General features: G+C 38.6%; 1 protein-coding gene across 3 annotated transcripts in view; it reads right to left on the bottom strand.

Moving 5' to 3' along the window:
* COL19A1 (collagen type XIX alpha 1 chain) overlaps positions 1 to 27236 on the bottom strand; it is a 1587177-nt gene that overhangs the window by 357032 nt on the left and 1202909 nt on the right. For all 3 annotated transcript variants that reach the window (XM_073675502.1, XM_073675503.1, XM_073675504.1), the window contains exons 37-38: positions 12676 to 12729; positions 11513 to 11557 (exon numbers count right to left, since the gene is read on the bottom strand). In XM_073675502.1, the coding sequence (XP_073531603.1) occupies positions 11513 to 11557; positions 12676 to 12729 (99 nt within the window). The remainder of the gene's footprint in view (positions 1 to 11512; positions 11558 to 12675; positions 12730 to 27236) is intronic.

The raw sequence follows: 27236 nt of genomic DNA, 5'->3' as shown, positions 1-27236 counted from the left end.
ATATCACCTATATATATATATTACCCCTGGATTGACCGCCCTGGGTCACGGACCGGGTCACCGCCACAGTGACTACAACCCCCAGCATACACCGGCCCGACTCTGGGTACCCCACAGCCCAGGGGGCGCGTCACTACAACTATCTCCTGTTTAGCATACAGAATTAATTTATAGTCATTTAAGTTCAGAGAGACAGCAAATCTCTACAGTGGCTACATAGTGCTGTACATGTGTTGGTAATAGAAACAACTAACAGAATATATTTTAGCCAAAACAGTATAAAGCAAAGTGCTTCAAAAAAAAAAAAATTTAAGTATTTTTTGTCATTTTTGTCTTTTAAAATACATAAAATATCAGTCTCAAATGTCATGTATATAATATAAAGTGGAATCATGGTTATGTACAACTAGCGATATCAAATTATTAGTAGCTACAGTGAAGAGGAACACCATTGACTAACTGCTATTTAAATTGGTTGTTTCATGGAAGTAACTCCTGTTCTAATAATGTATGGAGTTTTGTGCGCATGCGCCGGCAAGTGACTGTGATTTCCCGGCACCTGCGCACAAGATCCATGCAGTACTATGACTGCATAGTACATAGTACAAATGTGCCTTCTGTAAAAAGAGAAGTGCAAAGGTGCGGGATTTGGCCGCCACAACTGCCCGTTACAGGGCACTGTGACATGCAGGGGAGATGGGAAGCGTTATCATTCACACAGGAGGTGCGGATTTATTGGGGGCCCTGGGATTAGAACCCATCAGAAACTTGTAAGAATAAGAAGACATTTCACACCAACAAGACCTGTAATATGAGGCATACAGGTATAAATAGATTTACATTTCTATCACCTGTATGCCCATATTAGTAGGTCAGATAAATCCCAGGGGTGACAAATTAACTTTAAATTCCTGCAAAATAACTTCTCCGCAAATCGAATTTCCCGAGAAAAACTGCATGAACAGGTGAATTCTAATTTTTGCCTTACCCACTCATCTCTATTGGTATCATTTGTACTTCTTCCTCTAAAACTGAAAATGTCATGACTTACAGAGTTCTTAATGGTTTAAAGGGGCATTTCAGCTCTAATGATATTGCAGTTGCGTATTTCCTGCAAAGAAAACCTAGTATAACTTGTCATAACATATCACGAAAATATTGCATGTTAAGGACCTTCACTTTCAAGGGACACAAATGAATGGGAAGATGTGATAATGCAGCAGCAGTTGCTAAGAGCCTTTTTAACATTTCACTGGTTTAGAAATTTAGTCAGTGTTAATCTGTTTTGGATTTGAAGTTTATATTTTGTGTCATCAAAAGAAAAGATTGCGTGAGCTAATGATACACTATATTTATAGTGTAAAAAGAATCTGAGGGACACCAGTTTTTTACGGTTTGTCTCTGAATCTTGAAACAAAAGGGAAACTGATACAGAAACTATTTATAAATGTGTTAACATCTTATTGAACTTAAGTCTTGAGTTAGAAATTGTAATTTATATTGCTATGTTAATTTAGACAGCATACCATTAAATCTTCATCCTCATTTCTAGCTATTTAAACTGGCATAAGTACTATTGTGCCTTTTAACAGTTACTTTCTTTGTATACTCTATAAAAGGAACATTTATCTCGATGCATGTTCCCCAAACTACAGACAGCATAAATCTAAGCTTGGCTGAACGATTGCCAGGCTTAAGTGTCTCAGAAAAAGCATGGTTGCAAGAGCTGGCCAGGTATCATAGACAGAGACAAGACTAACCCAATGCTGTATGGCTGTCTTCTCACCGCACTGCTCAAGTTGATTGACCAGTGTGTTTCATGTGTGTATATAGGGAGAATTACGAAACTCGGCATTCAGATGCAATGAAAAGTTGATATTTATTGAATAACACCAATCTAAAATGTAGATGTTATGTTCTGTACAGCAGACCTTCATGAGTATACAGACTGCTTTCTCAGGAAGTAATGTTTAATCCACAAGAACAGCGCAATGCTTTCTTCCCCTTGTCTTTAGCGGTGGATACCACTTGCTTGCCACTGCGCTGTTTCGCTGTATTAAGCATTCCTTCCTGGGAGATCTGTATACTCATGAAGGTCTATTGTATAGGAAGAAACGTCTAAAAATTTGGATTGCTGCCATTCAATAAATATCAACTTTTCATTGCATCTCAGTGCTAAATTTCATATCTACTAAGTTACAGGATAGGACACTACTTTGGCACCCACTGACCTGAAGTGCTGTATTCTTCTTGATTATTGTACATAGGTCATGTTGGGATGGATTTTACACTTTTTTGATCAAACTAGTGTCAGGTAAGTACGCTATGCAATTTACATGTACTACGACTAGGTATTTCCTCATTGTTTTTATCCTAGGTTTTGTTTCTTAATGGCCACAGTGTGAATGTGAACCTACACTTATACCTTTTGATTGGACAGTGTCTAGATTCGAGCAGATTTCATCAAGAGAAGCTTTAACCTCTTTGACCCCCAAGGCCGTTTGCACCTTCATGACCAGGCCAAATTTTACAATTCTAACCTCAGTAATTTTATGACATAATAACTCTGGAATGCTTCATTGGATCCCACTGATTCTGAGACTGTTTTCTCATGACATATTGTACTTCTTGATAGTAGCAAAATTTATTCGATATGACTTGTGTTTATTTGTGAAAAAAACGGAAATTTGTCAAAAATGGAAAATGTTGCAATTTTCAAACTTTTAATTTTTATGCCCTTAAAATCAGAGAGGTATGTCACACAAAATAGTATAACATTTCCCACATGTCTACTTTACATGAGCACAATTTTGGAAGCATAATTTTTTTTGTTAGGAAGTTACAATGGTTAAAAGTTGACCAGTGATTTCCGATTTTTACAACAAAATTTACAAAACCATTTTTGTAGGGACTACATCACATTTGAAGTGACTTTGAGGGGTCTGTATGACAGAAAATACCCAAAAGTGACACCATTCTAAAAACTGCACCCCTCAAGGTGTTCAAAACCACATTCAAGATGTATATTAACCATCAGGTGCTTCACAGGAATTAAAGGAATGTGGAAGGGAAAAATAAACATTTAACTTTTTTCACAAATAATGTAATTTAAACCCAAATATTTTTACAAGGGTTATAGGAGAAAATGGACCCCAAAATGTGTTGTGCAATTTTTCCTGAGCATGCTGATACCCCATATGTGGGGAAAAACCACTGTTTGGGAGCATGACAGGGCTTGGAAGGGAAGGAACACTGTTTGACTTTTTCAATGCAAAATTGTCTGGAATCGAAAGCAGACGCTATGCTGCGTTTGCAGAGCCCCCGATGTGCCTATACAGTGGAAACCCCCTGCAAGTGACTCCATTTTGGATTTTGAAAACTGGACCCACCAAAGAACTTATCTAGATGTGTGGTGAGCACCTTGAACCCCCAGGTGCTTCATAGAAGTTTATAACGTAGAGCCGAGAAAATTAAAAAAATCTCATTTTTTCCACAAAAATTATATTTTAGCCCCAATTTTTTTGATTTTTTCAAGGGTAACAGGAGAAAATGGACCCCAAAATATGGTGTGTAATTTCTCCTGAGTACGCTAATACCCCATATGTGGAAGAAAACCACTGTTTGGGCACACTGCAGGGCTCGGAAGGGAAGGAGTGATGTTTTGGAATGCAGACTTTGATGGAATGGTCTGCAGGCGTCATGTCGCGTTTGGAGAACCCCTGATGTGTCTAAACAGTGGAAACCCCCCCACAAGTGACTCCATTTTGGATTTTGGAAACTGGACCCCCCCAAGGAACTTATCTATATGTGTGGTGAGCACCTTGAACCCCCAGGTGCTTCATAGAAGTTTATAACGTAGAGCCATGAAAATAAAAAAATCTAATTTTTTCCACAAAAATTATATTTTTGCCCCAATTTTTTTATTTTTACAAGGGTAACAGGAGGAAATGGACCCCAAAATATGTTGTGTAATTTCTCCTGAGTACACTGATACCCCACATGTTGAGGAAAACCACTGTTTGGGCGCACTACAGGGCTCTGAAGGGAAGGAGAGATGTTTTGGAATGCAGACTTTGATGGAATGGTCTGCGGGCATTATGTCGCGATTGAAGAGCCCCTGATGTGCCTAAGCAGTGGAAATGCCCCACAATTGACCCCATTTTGGAACTGATCTACTGTTTCCTGGTATGTAAATTTTATAATGTAGTGGCATACGTAAGTTGTGTAGAGTGTATTAGGTTGGTATACGTGAATAGTGTAGTGTTTATCTGGTTGGCATACGTGTGTTGTGTAGTGTTCATCAGGTTGGCATACATGAGGTGTGTAAGTCAGAAATGAATTTAGTAGTCCATGGATGTGTGATACAGTCTGAAGCATTCTTTTATACACAGGCCAGGTTTGTCAGGGCAGGTGTCACATTGTTAAGTGGTGTCCTTGCGTAACCCACTTCTGTAACACACTCAGCACCTCTTTTGTGACCTTCTTTTTTTGCACTTTGAGGGACCTCCCCGGGGAAATGATTGTCTGGTACGATATGAGCACCTTCAGTTCCGGAAGTACTGAGGCCCGCTCTTTCCTGATCTCCAAAGAGTAGGGCCTTGATCACTACCTCCTGGAACTGAAGATACGACATACCGGTCTGGTCTGCACATCATGATAGCACGAAAGCATTGTGCACTGACATCTGTACAATGTGCACGGCCAGCTTCTTGTACCACACCTTGGCTTTTCTCATGGCACTGTGGTTTGTGGACCTGTGTAGAGGTACCTTGTGCAGTGCTGGGGGTGCTGCCATTACTATGTATGGTGGTCAAGAAAAAGACATCTGTCTTGTCCTTTTACTTGACCACTAGCATGTTGTCGCTACATTGGGCTCTGCTCTCACCCTTTCTGAGCAGCTGCCCAATTAGAGTCTTAAGGAGGCATCTCTGATTTTTGAGGACAGTATCGCAGGCTGCAGTAGCTCACACAGAGAGGGACTTGAAGAGGGGGATGCTGGTATAAAAGTTATCCACATAGAGGTGATAACCTTAATCCAGCAGTAGGTGCACTAAATCCCCCACAATTTTCCCACTCACTCCTAGGACAGGAAGGCATTCAGGGGCTTCACTCCGACAGTCCTTCCCTTCATAAACCCTTAACTTGTGGGTGTACACTGAGGTACTCTCACACAGTTTGACAGCTTAATCCCATTCCTGGCCCTCTTACTGAGCAGGTATTGCTGGAAGCCTCCTTTTCAAGTGGATTAGGGACTCATCAACGCAGATGTCCCTGTGGGGCAAGTACACCTCAGCAAACTTGTTGCTGAAGTGATCAGAAAAGAACTTTGAAAAGACGCACAAAGTTGGTGTTATGCAAACATTTTTGGATGGGCTCAAAACGTTTACAGGTCATTGCCATTCGGAACACTGCAGTGCTGTATAAAACATAAACACTCCAATATTGCCGAAGTTCTGGCTTCTTCACTATGCCCATGTTAAAGACCAGGCCTCAAAATGTCAAAATTTCTACTGCGTCTACAGGAGTCCAGTTAGAAAAAATGATGAAGGGCAGTTTTGTGCCAAAAATTGCTGGGCGTACAAGTTTGTTTGGGCCACCGTGAAGTTTTCAAAATCCTCAGAGAAAAAGACTTTGAAAAAGTCCATGTCTGTGAGGCCAAATTTGATTCCTAATTGTGCCCCAAAATCAGGAATCAGTGGCTCATAATCTTCGGGAGGTGTGGGTCCGTAACAGTGGGTGCTGGTTCAGTTTCCGCCCTCAGGGGTCTGCGTAGCAGTTCATCATCACTTGATGAAGAGGAGGAGGAAAAATAAAGGAAGGTGAGATTGTCTCCCTCACTATCAGTGTTGGAGACAAGGAAGACATATGACTCCTCCGCTGAATACAGTGATTGGGACGAGCGGGACATTTTTCTTTACGTTTGTGTTGTTTGTGTGACTACCAAATTTTATTCAGGTGTGTGTGTGTGAGTGCTTGTTGTAAACTTTTTTTTATTTAGAAAAGAAAGAAAAAGATAGAAAAACAAGCAACATCAGGGGGTTGATCACTGATGAGCGTCAATGATCAATGTTCAACAATGGCTGTAGGACGGATTAACGGATTATTTTTTTTCGCACTGACACTAACTCAATTCAGTAAAAATACTCTAGTAGACTATGGTATATTTTTACTGCTTATTATCTGACACTAACTCTAGCTCAATTCAGTATAAAATACCATAGATGACAATTACTACGATATATTTATACTCTCTATCTTCACTAACTAATTTAATTCAGTAAAAAATACTGTAGTAGACGACGTTTACTACAGTATATGTTTACGGTCCCTAATCTAGTCCTATCAACTAATCCAAATGATTTTTTTTTATTATTTTTTTACACAAAAAATAAATAACTGAAGTCCTGTTAGTGATGTTCGTCACTGACCAGTGCTCAACAGCTGTAGTGCGCATGCACTGATGTGGTGCAAAAAGGGAATTAAAAAAAAAGTCCTTGTCAAAAATGAGCATGGCTGCTAATCAGTGGTGTATGTCTGATCAGCGGCTTGGCGACTGTAGGACGTACACACGGAGTGGTGCAAATGGGTGAGGGTAGAAAAAATTGTTAGTGAAATACAAATATTGTGGAAAACAGAGAGCACAAGTGAAGATCAGTGATTTGCATCACTGATCAATGCACTGTGGCTGAAAAGAAAGTCCTGGAAAACAGCGATCACAGACGCTGATCAGTCACTGATCGGCGGCAGCAGGACACACGAAAAAGAAAAATACTGCTAAAAATTGAGTGATCAAGTACTTATCAGCGTTTGGTGGCAGAAAAGTGGGTTGGTGGAGGGGGAAAAGGAGGAGTTAAAGAAGTGGCATATAATTTTTTTCCTATAGGTAATTTTAAAAACATGAAGCAGAAAATAAAAGCTTAAAGGACTGAACATATGAACAGCAAAATGGTTTTACAATAGAAATTAATAGAGCAGTCTTTCAAGAATTTTTTTTAATGACTTTTCAGGTGCTTTTGCAGTGGATCTGCTTTGTTAGCAATAATTTACCTCAATTTTATTGCATTATGTAACCACTTGAGATGTAGAACTCAAACTTTACTTCAATAAAGAACAATTATAGTCGGTAGGGAAAGTATTCAGACCCCTTTAAATTTTTCACTCTTTGTTTCATTGCAGCCATTTGGTAAATTCTAAAAAGTTAATTTTTTCTCATTAAAGTACACTCTGTGCCCCATTTTGACTGACAAAAAACAGAAATGTAGAAATTTTTGCAAATTTATTAAAAAAGAAAAACTGAAATATCACATGGTCATAAGTATTCAGACCCTTTGCTCAGACTCTCATATTTAAGTCACATGCTGTCCATTTCCTTGTGATCTTCCTTGAGATGGTTCTACTCCTTCATTGGAGTCCAGCTGTGTTTAATTAAACTGATAGGACTTGATTTGGAAAGGCACACACGTGTCTATATAAGACCTCACAGCTCACAATGCATGACCAAATGAGAATCATGAGCTCAAATGAACTGCCCAAGGAGCTCAGAGACAGAATTGTGGCAAGGCACAGATCTGGCCAAGGTTACAAAAGAATTTCTGCATTAGGCTATGTGCACACAAAGCGATTTTAATGCGTTTTTGTGGCATATTTTCTCTGCGAAAACGCATTAAAATCGCTTGTAATAGGTCTGCCATTTACTGCAATACAAATTCGCATGTGCTGTGCACATCATGCGGAAATTTCCGCTGCGAATTCGCATTGCAGTAAATCCCGCAGCAAGACCAATTCTAGTGCGAATTCGCTGCGAAATCGCTGCCATTGACTTGCATTGGATCGCATAAGATCCGCATGACTACATGTACATGCTATTAATGCGCGGATGGTACCCGGGTCTGGAGAAGAGGAATCTCTCCTTCAGACCTGGGTACCATAGTACCTGTAAGTAAAAAAAGAATTAAAATAATTCACATGACTGCTGACGTCATGGAAGGTCCTTTTACATTACCGGTATACGCCACGGAGCCAGCAGTGACGACAGGAGCAGAGCGGGGGCCATCAGAAGGTGAGTATAAGGTTATTTTTTCTTTTTTACGTTCTAATTCTTTTTTTTTTAACAATATGATGGTCACACAATATAAATCCATGCCGGTTGCATGGATTTATATTGTGTTACCAACTTTCAAGCACTTTTCCAAATGATGCTAAAATCGCTTGGAAAAGCACTTGACAAAAGCATACAAAATCGCATACTAAAAACGCTAGACAAATGCTTGTCCTTGGCAGAAAAAATGCATGTAAAATGCGAATGCGTTTTTTCTGCCAGGGAGATGCAGAAACGCTCATGAAAAAATCCGGAACATTTCTGCATCGTGGGCACATAGACTTACTCAAGGTTCCTAAGAGCACAGTGGCCTCCATAATCCTTAAATGGAAGAAGTTTGGGACCACCAGAAGTCTTCCTAGACCTGGCCGTCCAGCCAAACTGAGCAATCGTGGGAGAAGAGCCTTGGTGAGAGAGGTAAAGAACAACCCAAAGGTTACTGTGGCTGAGCTTCAGAGATGCAGTAGGGAGATAGGAGAAAGTTCCACAAAGTCAACTATCACTGCAGCCCTCCACGAGTCTGGAGTCTGCCTTTATGGCAGAGTGGCCTGACAGAAGCCTCTCCTCAGTGCAAGACATATGAAAGCCCCCATGGAGTTTGCTCAAAAACACATGAAGGACTCCCAGACTATGAGAAATAAGATTCTCTGGTTTGATGAGACAAAGATAGAACTTTTTGGTGATAATTCAAAGTGGTATATGTGGAGAAAACCAGGCACTGCTCATCACCTGCCCAATACAATCCCAACAGTGAAACATGGTGGTGGCAGCATCATGCTACGGGGTTGTTTTTCAGCTGCAGTGACAGGACGACTGGTTGCAATTGAAGGAAACATGAATTCGGCCAAGTACAGAGACATCCTGGATGAAAACCTCTTCCAGAGTGCTCTGGACCTCAGACTTGGCCAAATGTTCACCTTCCAACAAGACAATGACCCTAAGCACACAGCTAAAATAACAAAGGAGTAGCTTCAGAACAACTCTGTGACCATTCTTGACTGGCCCAGCCAGAGCCCTGACCTAAACCCAATTGAGCATCTCTGGAGAGAACTGAAAATGGCAGTCTACCAATGTTCACCATCCAACCTGACGGAACTGAAGAGGATCTGCAAGGAAGAATGGCAGAGGATCCCTAAATCCAGGTGTGAAAAACTTTTTGCATCATTCGCAAGAAGACTCAAAAGCGTGCTTCTACTGAATACTGAGCAAAGGGTCTGAATACTTATGACAATGTGATATTTCAGTTTTTCTTTTTTAATAAATTTGCAAAAATTTCTAGATTTCTGTTTTTTGTCAGTCAAGATGGGGTGCAGAGTGTACTTTATTGAGAAAAAAAAATTAACTATTTAGAATTTACCAAATGGCAGCAATGAAACAAAGAGTGAAAAATTTAAAGGGGTCTGAATACTTTCCGTACCCACTGTAAACAAGATGTTGACCATGTGACACGTAGAGATATAAATCAGAGGTGTAACTTGAGGTTACTGGACTCTGATGAAAAATTCCTAACAGTGTACAAATTATAATTAAGAACAGTAGCACTGGTGCTCAGTTTTAATAATCGTTTTTATAGATGTTCTTATAATAAATGATCCTCCGCTGCTTATTGGACTGGCAATTTTTACATGTTGCTACAAAAACCGAATTAAAAACAGGTAAAATAATAGCCAATTAGCGCTGAAGGTTAATTGCACATAAGGTATATGAAAATAAAAATAAAATTAAAAGTACGATATAGTTCTGTACCTTTATCTCATTTGGCAAGAATATCAGTATTCCTATACAGGAATCATTTATGGATGAAACCTTATTTCTATATAACCAGATAACACTGGCAGATAGGGATTAATAGAGGAGTGGTGCACTTTGTCCTCGTATGCGTTTTATATACACTGCTCAAAAAAATAAACACTCAAATAACACATCCTAAATCTGAATGAATGAAATGTTCTCATTGAATACTTAGTTCTGTACAAAGTTGAATGTGCTGACAACAAAATCACACAAAAATCATCAATGGAAATCAAATTTATTAACCAATGGAGGCCTGGATTTGGAGTCACCCCCAAAACTAAAGTGGAAAAACACACTACAAGCTGATCCAACTTTGATGTAATGTCCTTAAAACAAGTCAAAATGAGGCTCAGTATTGTGTGTGGCCTCCACGTGCCTGTATGACCTCCCTTTAATGCCTGGGCATGTTCCTGATGAGGTTGCAGATGGTCTCCTGTGGGATCTCCTCCCAGACCTGGACTAAAGCATCTGCCAACTCCTGGACAGTCTGTGGTGCAACGTGACGTTGGTGGATGGAGCGAGACATGATGTCCCAGATGTGCTCAATCAGATTCAGGTCTGGGGAATGGGCGGACCAGTCCATAGCTTCAATGCCTTCATCTTGCAGGAACTGCTGACACACTCCAGCCACATGAGGTCTGGCATTGTCCTGGATTAGGAGGAACCCAGGGTCAACCACACCAGCAAATGGTCTCACAAGGGGTCTGAGGATCTCATCTCGGTACCTAATGGCAGTCAGGCTACCTCTGGCGAGCACATGGAGGGCTGTGCAGCCCTCCAAAGAAATGCCACCCCACACGATTACTGACCCACTGCGAAATCGGTCATGCTGAAGGATTTTGCAGGCAGCAGATCACTCTCCACGGCGTCTCCAGACTCTGTCACGTCTGTCACATGTGCTCAGTGTGAACCTGCTTTCAACTGTGAAGAGCACAGGGTGCCCGTGGCGACTTTGCCAATCCTGGTGTTCTGTGGCAAATGCATAGCATCCTGCATGGTGTTGGGCTGTGAGCACAACCCCCATCTGTGGAAGACGGGCCCTCATACCACCCTCATGGAGTCAGTTTCTAACCGTTTGTGCAGACACATGCACATTTGGGGCCTGCTGCTACTGTACCTCTAGGGTTGAGAGCAATGGCAAAATGAAAAAGTGACCAAAACAACAGCCAAAAATGATGAGAAAAGAGAAATGGTCTGTGGTCACCACCTGCAGAACCACTCCTTTATAGGGGGTATCTCGCTAATTGCCTATCATTTCTACCAGTTGTCTGTTCCATTTGCACAACAGCAGGAGAAATTGATTCACAATCAGTGTTGCTTCATAAGTGGACAGGTAGATTTCACAGAAGTATTATCGACTTGGAGTTACATTGTGTTGTTTAAATGTTCCCTTTATTTTTTTGAGCAGTGTACTTTTAATACAATTGGGCAGTGATACAGTTTTTTAGATATCCGTTCATGAAACCAGATATTGTTAATGACTTTCTTCAAATTGCACTATGTCCCAATACTGCATCTATAACCTGTATGCCCATATTAATAGGTGAAATCGCTCAAATGTGGTGACCCTTTAAGTAGCTGAATAAACAAGTATTTATTTTTATACTGTAAAGTACTTACAGGTGGTCCTGGGGGTCCAGGTCTGCCTTGATGACCTTCGTTTCCCTTTAAAAAAGGATGAAAGAGAGCATTTAGAAGCTGAATAGGAGATGATTTCTATCATCTGGCAGTGACCGCCACCCATTAAATGAAGCTGTGCTGGTATACCATCATTGGAGTTAAGGACAGCTGATCATGGGGGTTGCTGGATCTAACATAGATCACCAATCATAAGGATAGATCTTAAATATTTTAAGCAATATGCAGAAACCACATCATCTTTAATTATGTCATACAAATACCCTGTGGCAAAGGTGCTTTAGCGGGTAAACTGAGAAGACATGATTTCACTTATTCCAGGTCTACAAATCACGTGTAACAGTAATGTAATGGACAGCTATCATCACATTATAATTTTATTTATTTGTGTATGGAAACGTACAGGGAACACGTGAATGGTTTCCCTGCTACCCTGAGACTAAATGTTCTAAAATACCAGAACTCAGCATAATAAATACATTTAGTTAAAAGTAAACTAAAAGATAAAAAAAGAAATATAACCACACACCTCTCTGATTCCAACTATACCAACATAAATTAAAAGTCTCATAATCAAGGCCCCCATAAACATCAAACAAAATTGAACGTTGGCCGAACCCATGGATATTTTCGGGTTTGACTACTAATCCTTGTTGTTCTCAGGGTCATAAGCCGCCGCCAGAAATGTCTGGCAGTGGCTCTCTCATAGTCAGTGCTTCTGTGTATGGAAGAGCCTGGTGAGACAGCTGCTGGCCGAGCGATCGGCAGAAGCATCATTCGATGGACAGCCTTCAAAAATGTATGGGGTCATTAGAATGCAGCATTCTAAAAAATAAACCTCTGCTTAGAAAGAGTTAAATTATTGTTTATGAAGAAATATTGTTGCTTTGTTCTGCCAATTAATCGTTTCTCTTTCTGGAGTTTAAACAGGAAAAAAGAAACACAACATAGTTAAATAGGATGCACAAATATAAACAGATAAAGTTATGTAAGCAATTAAATGAAATTAATGATGTAAACAAGTTATGTTAGTTGCAATCATTATTGATATTGTTTTCTGGTTGCTGTTTCTTCAATACAACTTCTGTTTACTTTCTTAATAGATTTTGTATTTTTTAAATTAAGACATAACTTCTGATCTATACCTTTTCTCCTTTGACCCCCGGAGGTCCTGAATGTCCAGTTCGCCCAAAATGCCCCTGTGAAAAGTAAAAATGTTTAATTTGTAAACAACAATAAAAAGCTTTCAGCAACACATTTGCTTTGAAAACTTGTACTTTCGAGGTCGCCCTAACCCAATTAAGTCTCCCAAGAAGCATCTTCTCTTCTTTGACTGATAAAACAGCTGCATCCTACTGATAAGCAAACAAACTGAGAGGATACAATGATTCTAGTGGTTGCTTCTTCACCTTGGCAGATCAAATGTAAAGACCCTACCTGGTGTATGTTGATACAGTGACACATTCATTTTGCTGCTTCATTTGAAATCTGCATATCATTATCAATTTATTTTGAATCAATAACTGCACAGAATTTTGAACAGGCAGAGCAGGTAGAAAGTTTGAATCATATCATATTATATGGAAAATAAATCATATCCTGGAATACATAGTGACAGAAAACTTAAGGGTAACAATCAGAACTGTTAACATATAAAATTTCAACCAAACATCAAAGCTAAAAACTTTTAATTAACTTAATTTGCATAGAGATCTCAGTAGTAGTGTTTGAATAAAATCTTTTTCAAAATAAAAAGATAATATGAGTTTTAGATCTTTCAACCCACAATAAAAAATTCTGAACAATACACAGAATGCATAGTTAAAAAAGTCTAGTACCCTTCTAAAATATATTTGTGCAGCTCTGCTTTATAGTCTGCTCTTTATTTCTGTAAAATTGCTGCCAGATGTTCAGACTATTGTGCATAGAGTATGAGACTATTCCCCATTGTTCAATTTAGAAGCATAAGGAGAGGGGTGGGCTCAGGTTACTCTATGCACAGTGTGCTTTGGTAGTTTGAAACACTCCCCCTGCTTTTGGATGGATCAACCAAAATCAGGATGTGTCTCTTAAGCTATATTTGGCACACTGTGCAGAGAGGTGTATGAGAATTGAGCGTGAAAAGAGGATTGGGAATCAGAGGAACCAATCAAGAAAGATTAAAAAGAAGAACATTCAATAATTTAATTATGCATAATGCATTTATTGTAAACTGCAGGGTCACTTTAAAAAAAGAAACACACATTTATATGTTAACTCAACATATGTTTAATATATACAGCTAAATTCTGATGAAGGGTACCTATACTTTTTTATATAACTTTTCAGAATAAACTGTTATGAGTATTTTTCAGGAACAACAATATTTCTGGCAATTTTTCCACCTGCTCTCCCCTCTGCATGTTCTTTCTCTATTTTACAAGCTGCAGTCATGCCGAAAAGTTTTGAGACTGACACAAATTTTGGTTTTGACAAAGTTTTGTACTTCAGTTTTTATAGTGACAATATGCCTTAACTCTAGATTGTTATAAAGAGTGAAACTTGTTATGAAAAGTGAAAATTGAAAAGTCGTTCTTTGCCATGACAGTTAACTTAATCCCAAAAAAAAATTCCAACGAATTTCACCCTGCCACAAAATGACCTGCTAACATTATTTCAGTGATCTTGTTAGCTCAGGAAAAAGTGTTATCCCAGCTTACTGTACATCACTCTGTCATGTTGATTGAATTATAATAGCAGATTAACTGCTTTAAAAGGAGACTGGTGCTTGAAATCATTGTCTTCTTCTGTTAACCACAGTACAAAGGAAACATACAGTCATCATTGCTTTGCATCAAAATAGCTTTCCGGGCTTTACAAGCAAGGCCATTGCTGCTTGTAAAATTGTCCTTAAATCAAGCATTTATAAGAAATTCATAGATAGTGCTGTGAATAAAGCTTCGGGATGGCCAAGAAAGTCCAGCAAGTACCAGGACCATCTCCTAAAGCGGATTCAGCTACATTAATCTGTTCAACAACAGTGCAGAGCTGGTTCAGAAATGACAGCAGGTAGGTGTCAGTCCATTTGCATGCCCAGTGGGGTGAAAGCATTTAGAGGCTTGACTGTTGTCAAGAAGAGCATTCGAGAAGCAACTTTTCAATTACAAAACAATCAAAGACAGAATGTACAAGGATTGGACACCAGAGAACTGAGGTAAAGTTATTTTCTCTGATGAAGCATGCTTCAGACTGTTTAGGACATCTGAGAGAATGGTTGTCTGAAGAAAAAAAGATAAGTGCTACCCTGAGTCCTGTCTCACACCGATAATAAAGAATACTCAGTTCATTAATGTGTGGAGTTGCTATTCATCCAAGTGAGTAGGCTCACACACAATTGCGCCTAAGAAGACTACCAGGAATAAAGAAGGGTATCTAAATATCTTCCAAATGTAACTTTTCTTGGAATGATTTGGTGATGAATAGAGATGAGCGAACATGTTCGGAAAACGTTCGCCAATCTCAAAGTCGACACAAACATTGCACATTCGGATTCGTGTTCAGATTCCCGAGCATTTTGCTAAAAATCGGCAAAATTCGTCCGAGACCGAACCCGAACATCAGTGGTTTCCCATGCTGTTATCTGCGTGACAGCGTAGAAAACAGGGGCTCTGATCAGCCAGTCAGAGCGCTGCGGGATCACGCTGTCAGATGTCAGCATGATCCTGCAGCTGTGACTGTGACCCAGCTAAGCAAAAAGCTTACCGCGGGTCACAGGCATCAGCTAATGAAACTACTACCCCCATCAGCCGACACCAGCTGTCACTGTAGACAGTGCGCGCAGGTGCCACTGATGGGAGGAGTAGTCTATCATCAGCCGGCGCCTGTGCTCCAAGTAAAAAAAAAAGTTAAATTAATAAATATTCAAATATAAATAAAAAAACCCTTGTCCCTTGTAAAAAAAATAAAAACACCATAATACTCACCTTAACACCTAATCCCCGATGCCCATGTCACCTGTAATAAAGAAAAAATAATAAACCACCATATTCCTCACCTATCTGCCAAAATCCCAGTAATCTAGAGTGTCCCATGGTGATCTCACTTATAGAACAGTCACAACAGGAGAAGTGACTGCTCTATCTGGCTGCCGGTGATATACTGACAGGAACGTGATCGCTCTTGCAATATATAGTGCTGAGCTGCCGTGAGAGAGGTCACACGAGTTCATCAGAAAATTCTCACACAGCAGTGGTGCCGTAAGTGAGATCACTGGGGCTCATCAGCTGATGAAATCAAGTGACCTCTCTCAAGGCAGCTCAGTGTTATTTACTGATACAGAAGCGATTACACTCCTGTGTAAGTGTGTAACCAGCTGTCCTGTAGAGCAAGTTCTACAAGAGAAATCTACATGGGAAACTGTGGATTATTTTAACTCGTTGCACAGGTGAGGGATATGGTTGTTTTTTATTTTTTACTTTTTACAGGAGACCAGGGCTTCAATGGAATGGGCGTTAGGTAAGTATAACTGTGTTTGCTATTTTTAAATAAAAAAGTAAAAGTGTGTGTTTTATTTCAAATAAAGGATTTTTTTATTGCTGTGTCTTTATTTAACAAATTTTACTATGGGGTTAGTAATGATTTAGGGTCCCTCTATAAAATCTAATCAACAATAGATAAACAGACAGCTGTGAGCTGATACTAATAGCCAGGGAAGGGGCTTTGGATGCTTTCCCCCTCTGAGGCTAATAATATCAGCCCTCAGGGGCCCCAGAAATTACGCATCAATAAGATGTGTGAATTTTGTTGCTTAGTCTCACTCTTCCCACTTGCCCTTATGCTGTGGCAAGTGGGGTAATAGGGTTGGGGTTCATGTCAGCCTTATTTTGGCAGCTGACATGAACCCCCAGTTAGTAATGGAGAGACATCCATAAGACACCCCCGTTAATAACCCCATAGTAAAATTTGAAATAATAAAAAACATTTTTACTTTTTATTTAAAAATAACAAGCCATTGAAGTAATTGTCACCTGTAAAAAAACCCGCAGAAAATAATAAACAACAAAAATACTCACCTAATGCCCACTCCATTGAAGCCCTGGTCTCCTGTAAAAAAATCCAAAATAAAAAACAACCATATCCCTCATCTGTCTGACGTGTTGAAATAATCTACAGTGCCCCACGTAGATCTGACTTGTAGAACAGTCAGATCACCAGATGTGACTGCTCTACAGCAAAACTGGTTACACACTGACACAGGAGTGTAATAGCTCCTGTGTCAGTGTATAGTCATCAGCTGATGAGCTCCGGTGACCTCACTTACTGCACCACTGCTGTGTGAGAATTTTCTCATGCAGCGGTGGTGCCGTGAGATCACCAGAGCTCATCAGCTGATGAACTCCAGTGGCCTCTCTCATGGCAGCTCAGCACTATACACTGCAGGAGCGATCACGCTCCTGTCAATATATCGCCTTTGGCCGGATAGAGCAGTCACATCTCCAGATGTGACTGTACTACAAGTAGGATTGCAGTGGGACACTCTGCACTACTGGGATTACAGCAGATAGGTGAGGAATATGGTGGTTTATTATTTTTTCTTTATTACAGGTGACTTGGGCATCGGAGATTAGGCATTAAGGTGAGTATTATGGTGTTTTTTTTATTTTAAATTTGTTACAGGGGACAAGGGCATTGGGAGTTAGGTGTACGTGAGTATATGTTTTTTATTTTTATTTGAATATTTATTTATTAATTTTAACTTTTTTTTGTTACTTGGAGCACAGGTGCCGACTGATGGGAGTCTACTTCTCCCATAAGCGGCGCCTGCGCTCGCTGTTTATAGTGACAGCAGGTGCCGTCTGATGGGAGTAGGAGTCTCATCCGCCAGTGCCTGTGACCCACGGTAAGCTTTTTACTGCGGGTCACAGTCACAGCTGACATCTGACAGCGTGATTCCGCAGCGCTCTGACAGGCGATAAGATGTTACCGCCGATCAAAGCACTGATTTCCTGTACTGTAACGCAGATGACAGTATAGGAAGCCACAGTTGTTTGGGGTCCCATTTGGATTTGTGGTCGGGTTTGGGTGCCCGAACACAAACTTTTTTTGATGTTCGGGTAAAGTCGACTAACCGGAACATCAAAATATTCGCTCATCTCTAGTGATTAACAATAATTTTTCCAGTATTATAGAACACCATGTAACAAAGAAAAGGTTATGGCTAAATGACTTGGTGAACAAAACATTGACATTTTGGTTCTATGGCCAGGAAACTCACCAGATGTCAATCTCATTATGAACCTGTGTTCAATCCTCAAAAAGCGGGTGGACAAGCAAAACTCAGAAACTGTGATAAACTCTAAGCACTGATTAACAAGAATGACTTGTCATCAGTGCAGCATGTCAGGGCAAATTACAAAAGTACTGAAAAATAAGAGTAAACACTGTAAATATTGATTTATTGCATACATTTTATGTAATTGTCACAATGTTTTAAAAACATATGGTAAATACTTATAATTGTACGTCAGAAACACCTGACTAAAAGATCTAGAACACTAAAGCAGAAAGCTTTGTGAAAAATGAAATTTGTGTCAATCTCAAACCTTTTAGTAACAATTGTAGATCATGGAGACTAGCTGCTTTGATGTCTCTTATACACGTCACCCACAAACAGACAGAAAGGGATTCCGACTCTTTTTTGTTTCAGTACAACACACAGACAAAAGCAAGAGAGGCATGCATGAGATTATACTGCAGTACTGAGCAGTGCAGACGTGAATTCTGCACTTGGATAAGCTAAATGAAACAAGGGCATTATCTGTCTCTCTTTGCTTGTTTTCTCTCTCTCTTGTCCCTCCTCCTCACCCCTTCTGTCTACATAGACTTTAAAGGGAACCTGTCAGTAGGATCAACTATCTTAAGCCGTCAATATGGGCATGTAGGTCATAGGAAGCTGAATAAAATGATACCTTGATATGTGTGATCTGATGTCTAATTTCAGCCACATTTTACTTATATGTAAATGTGCTGTTAAGATCTATGGGCCAGACACTGATCTGCATGAGAATCTGTCTCCAGAGCTTACTTTAAATGACAGTGGGCGATACCAGTGTAAGACATGTAATTAACACAGCACAGTAGAACTGAACTTTGTCTCATTGCAATACTGACTGCCTGTGAGATGGTAGCTGAATCACTGAGCGTACACTTGTAGATGTATTTAATACTGTTATATGTCAGTTATAATCATACACATCTCAGTAAAATCGGGATAGCAGAGAGCTGCCATGACATATCATACAGGTAATGCCCCCTTTTTATTTAAAATAAGCTCTGGAGGCAGATTCTCAGGGAGATCTATGTCCAGCCCAGAGATCTTAACAGTTCATTTACATATAAGAAAAATGTTGATTTCTCTGGAATTAGACATCACATCGCAGATATCAAGGTATCATTTTATACATATACAGATACCCTTTAATATTCCCTGTAACCTGACACCTCACTGTGTTGGCAGTCCATCTTATCTTGAGCAATGTGAATTTGAGCTGTTTTTTTATTTTTTCAAAAGTGGAGAATGAAGCAGATTTCTCTGATAAGATATGTGGCAAAGTTTCTAATATAGGCTTGTAATATTCATTTATGCAAACACTGTTGAAAATATAGAACCCATTTAATATATTAAGATTAAAATAAAAAAGGATAATTGTAAGACTATTAACATGTTTATGTGGAAACGGGCAATCTAGCCATTTTATGTTATGCAGATCACCTATGAAAGGGGCTAGTTAGCAGTTTCTTGCTTGGTGAGCGGAAAGAATCATGGATGTGCAAGTAAATAGACACAGTCCTAGTGATGCATTTTGAAAATTACGGAGGGAGTTGAGTTGATCCATTTATCAGCAATGGCATATCCTCGCAATAAGCCATCCTTTTTTATCATGGGAATATTTATCTAAAGTTCTGTTAAGTTAAGAGTTAACTACTTTTGGTTTTGGACTACAAATAGATTTTAAAATTTTGGGCAGTTTACTCCTATCCCTTCACTGTTGTTCTAAAATGTCAATGTACTTTAAGCAGGTAGCACGAGATTGTGCAGCTGTGGGGGATGGAAGCTGACTGCCCATAGCCAGCCTAAGCTAAGCATGGGTTATTACCATGTTTACATTCTCAATCTTTGTATACATAGTGCTGAACTAGCTGCTGTGTATATAGATTAGGTAGCACTTACCCTACTTCCTCCTCAAGAACCCATTGAACATGTGATCTCTGGGTGTAGGGAGGGAACAGGAACCACTGGGACAAAGGAAACTCAGACAGATATGCAGCCAGGAGGCTGAAATTTCCCTGTAGCTGCGGCTAATATTCCTATTTACCTGCCCCAATTACAAGAAAAATAATCAAAAAAAGGATGTACTGATATGTTAAAATTCCTCTCCAATGTTTTTTAAGACCTTCTGGTGAGCACAGTGAATACAATAAATAAATAAAATAAAAATAAATAAATAAAAATAACAAAAATAAAATATAAAAGAGGGAAAAAATAATATAAAAGAGACAATGCCAGTATAAATGACTGTTTCTAGCCCCAACCCCATCAAAAAAATATGTCCAATAGATAAATTGATTCTACAGAAAGGTAAATGCAATATAAAATGTTTTTAGTGGTCCTTTGTGGCAGTAAAAAAAAATAATTAATAAAAAAATATGAAAAATAGAAACATATTCCTTATTTTTCTTTACATTTTCCCCTGATATCAGCAAAAAAAGAAAAGGAATATAAAAATGACATAAAATTGATGCCCCATGTGTTGTGAAATAAAGAGGCAAAAATGACTTGATTATCCAAGCAAGAAAAAAATTCTAGAGCACTCAAAAGCGCAAGTGCAATAAAACCCGAACAATTCCCTGGTCAAGAAGGGGAGTTAATGGCTTGGTCATGAACTGGTTAAATTTAGAGAATAAAATATATACGTGTACATACAGTACAGACCAAAAGTTTGGACACACCTTCTCATTTAAAGATTTTTCTGTATTTTCATGACTATGAAAATTGTACATTCACACTGAAGGCATCAAAACTATGAATTAACACATGTGGAATTATATACTTAACAAAAAAGTGTGAAACAACTGAAAATATGTCTTATATTCTAGGTTCTTCAAAGTAGCCACATTTTGTTTTGATGACTGCTTTGCACACTCTTGGCATTCTCTTGATGAGCTTCAAGAGGTAGTCACCGGAAATGGTTTTCACTTCACAGGTGTGCCCTGTCAGGTTTAATAAGTGGGATTTCTTGCCTTATAAATGGGGTTGGGACCATCAGTTGTGTTGTGCAGAAGTCAGGTGGATACACAGCTGATAGTCCTACTGAATAGACTGTTAGAATTTATATTATGGCAAGAAAAAAGCAGCTAAGTAAAGAAAAACGAGTGGCCATCATTACTTTAAGAAATGAAGGTCAGTCAGTGCGAAAAATTGGGAAAACTTTGAAAGTGTCCCCAAGTGCAGTTGCAAAAACCATCAAGCGCTACAAAGAAACTGGCTCACATGAGGACCGCCCCAGGAAAGGAAGACCAAGAGTGTGCAAAGCAGTCATCAAAGCAAAAGGTGGCTACTTTGAAGAACCTAGAATATGAGACATATTTTCAGTTGTTTCAGACTTTTTTGCTAAGTATATAAGTCCACATGTGTTAATTCATAGTTTTGATGCCTTCAGTGTGAATGTACAATTTTCATAGTTATGAAAATACAGAAAAATCTTTAAATGAGAAGGTGTGTCCAAACTTTTGGTCTGTACTATATATATATATATATATATATATATATATGTAAATATATATATATATAAATATAATAACACTTAAATATGGCAATGGCATTGTGCTGCTAAAAAGTCTTGCTCCACAGGGGAGGCTGCGGTATAAACAGGATCCTCACTCATCATGGTTCATTTGTAGAATAATGTGTTAATCTCTAATGTCTGATATTGTTTGTACCCTCTGAATTGTAAAGTACTGCAAACTATGTTGGCGCTATATAAAAAAATGATTATTATTTAGAGCTAGAGTATTTTTGGCATAGAATTTAATAGTGCACACATTATGTAGAAAATGTTAACCACTTGAGCATTTGTTAAATACAGTTTATACCGTTTATTTCTTCCCATTACTTTCTCTATTCTAAGAATGTTCAGGCGAAAAACAAAAGAAAGTTTTGACTTTGACATTAAATGATGGTCAAAGATCCACTGCAGAGAGTACATTTTAATGGCAGGTAAGAACATCAAGGACATTTTATGAAACCTCTCTCTCTAATGCATTTTCCATTGTTAATCTGTTTAGTTAGGATGGAATATGCTGCTGTACTCTACCAGGCTGACTGCAATGTGATTCCATTAGTGAGGTAAATAGGGAAGCAAACTTAAAGGCATTATTTGTACTGGAGGAAGACATTTCACATAGAACTCTCTAACCTTTCATTTAATCCTAGTTTTCATGAGACAAGAATGTCCCTAGACTCTAAATCTGAACTAAAAGCAGTTTTTCTTTTCAGCTTTTGTAACAGTGCAATTTAAAGTGTCTCAAGGCATTATGTGTGTTCCCTTTAATGTTCAGTTCTATTTTTTTTAGGGGGTAGATAAAATGCCTGTGTGATACACCACTTTTTGGTAGCTGGATTATTTTTCTCTTTTCTAGGTTTAAAAATTGAATAGATATTTAACTCTTTCTGTATAAGAAGATGTTAATAATAATTAATGTGCATTATAGATGCTTTATTAACAACTTGTTTGTGCATAAAAAAAATCTCACTCAGCACATGGGTCTGGTCAGATTTCAATGAAACCTAACCAGAGTTTACCTACCACCTACGAGAAAACTACACATATTGATGATGGCTGTCAGCCAACCTTACAGTATTTGTACTGTTCTCAAATACTTAAAGGGGTTGTTCAGACATAACATATTGATGACCAATCCAAAATATGTCATCAGATTTAGATTGGTTGGGGTCAGACACACAGCACCCTCACTTTGTTCAGGCTGATGGATGTAGATATTGAATAGAGCTGAATAGCACTGTTCTGTTTAATGTGTAGCAGCCACTGCCGGGTCCTGCAGATCAGCTCAAATGGAAATGTTCAGCTCAATCACCTATGGACAACCATTTTTAAAATATATATTTTATTGTAAGAAAATTGTAAGAAAATGTCATGCTTATAATCCATAATGTGTGCACTGGCCCATGTCCCGTTTGGTATCCTGGCCTGACTTTGTACAGGGCTGGTACCAGTAACTTGTAGTGAGTAATTCATCTTCTTATAGCAACAATATAGATAAATGTTTTCACCTTGACTCTTTGTTGCCCTCCACTGTACATTTACAGTGCTGGCACCAGGGACAAGGGCAACTGGTATAAATGTATGACATTGCCATGGCCTGGGCCTAAGAATTCAACTTGCACCATCTGCACTTGAAGCCAGTTAAAAACCACAGCCTGGTTACTGAAAGGTTGTGTGCCCACGATGCGTTTTTTGGTGCGTATTTGCAGCGCGTAAATGCTCCAGAAACGCATTGCATACCTTATCCTATGACTTCCTATGAAATTTTGCAAGTTCTGTGCACATGGTCAGGATTTTTTCTGTGCAGATTTTACTTGCAGAAAAAATATGGACATGACCAATTCTTGCGCGTTTCTGGATGCGTATTTGCCTATACAATGCATTGGAAAAATGCATGGCAAATCCGTATGCAAAAACGCATCAAATACGCGTCAAAAACGCATGTCAAAACTGCATGTGTTTTTCGGCCAAGGAGATGCAGAAATGCTCAGGAAAATTTCTGCTTCACTTCTGCATCGTGGGCACTAAGCCTCACAATGGAAAGTGTGAGATGTAATTCCTATCCCCGTCATTGTTCCTGTTACTGCAGATGCTGTGGTCAAAGCTAAATGGTTTGTGGAGGGAGCAGGCTCCCTCTCTGTCGCTATTGCTTCCTGTAATGTGAAGATTTGATACCAATGGGCTACTCTAAAAGTCAGAGCCATAAAAATGGCCCCACATCTGCTATTTCAGTATGCCTAATTTAATGAGATGCCTGTGTTACACTGATCAGCATAATACACTGTAGTGGAGAAGTTTTGCAGCATATTATACAAGTGATCATAAAGTTTATTCAAGTTCCTATTAGTTAGAAAAATAACTTGATAATGCTGCAATCATAGCAACCTATATTTTATTTAACCTGCACAAGGAACAGTGTAAAAATTAAAGAACAAAATGCCAGAATTGCTGTTATTATTTAGACAACTTCCAAAAACTGAATAAAAAGATATTTAATAGTATTATACACAGCAAAAAAAGTATCAAAAATATAGCTTGTCCTGCATAAATGAAGTCCTCATACAACTACATCAAACCAAAAATATGTAGATGGACTTTATATGCAATAACAACATAATAAAGCACAGGAGTTTTATTGTTCAAAAGTAGTAAACTAGCTCAAGCCTTGGAAAAATGAAAAAAGTTCTCAAAATAATGTGATATCAACATTTTTGTGCAAACGTGTGAATATATATGTATATATATGGGATGGGAAACCCAGAAAAGCAGGCTCCAGCACATATAGTGCTGAGAGTATTTTTTAACAGGTCCGGGTTTTACGAGCAGCTGAAAGAGCTAGGTGGGATCGCCTGCTCCCTTACCTCCAATCCCAGGTCTTGGAATGGCCTTTTTAAGGTAGATCATCTACCTTAGATATTGTCTGTGTGGAGAGGTGGAAAGACCAGTCATGTTCAGGTTCTATCAAGCTCTGTGGAAAGCTGTTCATTTCTTGAACGGGTGAACGCATACTGCTGTAAGGACCAATTTGTTTATTTTCAACTTTTATGCCAATGAAAGACTTTTCTTTTCTATGGAGATTCATGGATTTCAATAAATAGTGAGTGATCCCTTATATATTACCATATATAACATATATATAACACTATATATATATATATAACACTATGTATATTTTAGTATATAATGGTATTGAGTTGCACCTTAAGTTAGCATGTTTTTTTGACCAACATCAGAAAAACCCACAAAATTGTGAAATTGCCTGCAAAATGACACTTATAAAATGCTGTCAGTATATGATTTGTACTCCAAAATGGTACTGTTAAAAATGAAACTTGTCCATCAAGCAATAAGCCCTCATATGACAAGGTTGAAAAAATTAATAATAATTGCTTTCAATACAGGGCTGAAAGTATTTAAAAAATGACTGTCTCACAAAGGCCAAAGTTGCTTGTGGCACCAAGGGGTAGAATACATTTTCAGTACTGTTTGTTATGGCTGATGTGATACTGTATATCTGGTTTGGGATATCTAGTTGGGATATAGGTTTGAGCTCCAAATTGAAAAAAAAAGGAATATTGGAAAACTAGATAGGGTTCAAAATTGGGCAACTAGATAATGAAATAGAGGATAGGTCTTTCCTCCAATTGGAGACTACAAACACTTTGCTTATTCCACTTAGGAAATAGTTGCATCAGAGATGATCTCATCTACACGTATATACATATGGGGTAAAACCAAAAAACTGCTGCATGACTTATTCCTTCTTTACAAAGGACCAGGGGGCATTCTTTCTGAGCGGAAGAAAGGCATTTTAGATATCTTTATATTAGTCTTTTTTTGGTTAGAGAAGTCAGACTGTGGAATGGACAATGACAAGATGTAGCAATGGCAGCATTTAAAAAAGGGCTGGATGCTTTCTAATAACAAATGGTATGAAGGAAAATCAGAAATCTTGGGATGAATAATGTGTAATTGATGGAGAAAAGTTGAAAGCCACAGACCTTTATAAAATTTAATATAAAATGTAACAGTTGTAGCTGGAGCTACAAGGAGACATGTGTACAACCTATATGCGGCTTGCTATCAGATGACTATTTTAAAACTTTAATTTTGCTGTAAAAAATGGCCAATTCACAGATAAGTCACTTGCAAGTTACAGTTGCATGTGACTTGCATGGAAGTTTATGGCGGGTGAGTGGTTTGCGACTTTCAACCAGTGACAGACAATCCAAATCCTTTGGAAGTTATTACAAATCTGTGTTGGAGTTGTAGGAGGTCACAAGTCGCAGTGCGACACTGTAGGAAATCATTAGATGTGATGTCACAATGCGACACTGCTATTTAAGCATCACGTGACACATGTTGTCATAATAGCCCTAGCTATATATGGAAAATAAAAATAGAAATCTTACTTGGTCAAAGGAGGAGGGATTACAGTAAATCACTAGATGGAGATACAGGGACTGTTGTGGCAGGTGATGGGGAATACTTTTTATACTTAGTTATAGCTGTAATAGATGTATGCTCTACTATGGTGTTTGAAAGCTTGTGAACCTTTCAGGAGTTTCTATATTTCCACAAATTTAACCTAAAAGTACATTAGATTATCACGTACAGGTAAATACTAAAAGTAGATCATAAGAATCAACTTAAACAAATGAGTTAAAAACATTAGACTTTGTAATTTTTAAAAATTAGGAAAATTATTCAATATCACATACTGTATGTGAAAGTGGCAAAAGTAGGTGAACCTATAGCATTAGCAGATAATTTAAAGGTGAAATAATTCATTGATGGAAAACACCAGAATCTTCTCATCAGGTGTGATTGGGTGACCTGCTTTTTTTAAAATAAAAGGGATCTATCAAAGTCTGATCTTCAAACTTGTTAGTGGAAATGCATCATGTCATGAACATAGTAGATTTCTGAGGACCTCAACACAAAAGTTATTGATGCTTATCAGGCTGGTAAAGGTTACCAAACCATCTGTAAAGAGTTTGGACTCCACCAATCCACAGTCAAACAGATTGTGTGCAAATGGAAGAAATTAAAGAGAGTTATTACGCTCTTTAGGAGTGGAAGATCAATAAAGATCACTGCAAGAGCAATGTACATACTAGTCCATGAAGCCCCAAAGGAACTTAACATAACCTCTAAGCATCTGAAGGCCTCTTTCACAAGTTAGTGTTCAAGAGTTCACCTTCAGGAGGACACTGAACAACAATGGTATGCATGGAAGGATTGCAAGGAGAAAGTCACTCTTCTCAAAAAAGAACACTGCTGCCTGTCTGCAGTTTGCTAATTATCACCTGGACAAGTCAGAAGGTTAATGGAATAATGTTTTATGGACAGAGGAGACCGAAATAGAGCTTTTTGGTTCAAATGAGTTTTATGTTTGGAGAAATAAAAACACGGAAATATGACATAAAACCCTCATACAATCTGTGAATGACTGTGTTGGTAGTATCATGGTCTTGGCCAGTTTTGCTCCATCTGGGCTAGGATGGGTTGCCATCATTGAAAGAACAATGAATTCTAAATTATACCAGGAAATTCTAAAGGAAAATGTGAGGATATTTGTCAATAAACTGAAACTCAAGAGCATGTAGGCGAAGGACCAAGGCAACGAACCAAAGCATGCAAATCATTCTACAAAAAAATGGTTAAAGAATAAAGTTAATGTTTTGGAATGACCAAGTCAAAGTTCTGACCTTAATCCAAAAGAAATGTTGCGGAAGGACCCAAAGCAAGCAGTTCATGAGAGTAAACCCAGCAATACAACAGAACTGAAGCTGTTTTGTAGGGAGGAATGGGCTAAAATTCATCCATGATGATGTGGAGGACTAACCAACAATTACAGGAAACATTTAAATGCATTTGTTGCT

This window comes from Phyllobates terribilis, unplaced genomic scaffold (genome assembly GCF_046119375.1).
Source record: "Phyllobates terribilis strain yellow unplaced genomic scaffold, ASM4611937v1 Scaffold_3__8_contigs__length_932513732, whole genome shotgun sequence".
Taxonomy (NCBI): Eukaryota; Metazoa; Chordata; class Amphibia; order Anura; family Dendrobatidae; genus Phyllobates; species Phyllobates terribilis.
The sequence above is the reverse complement of the archived record's forward strand: the minus strand, read 5'-3'. Positions and strand labels throughout refer to the sequence as shown.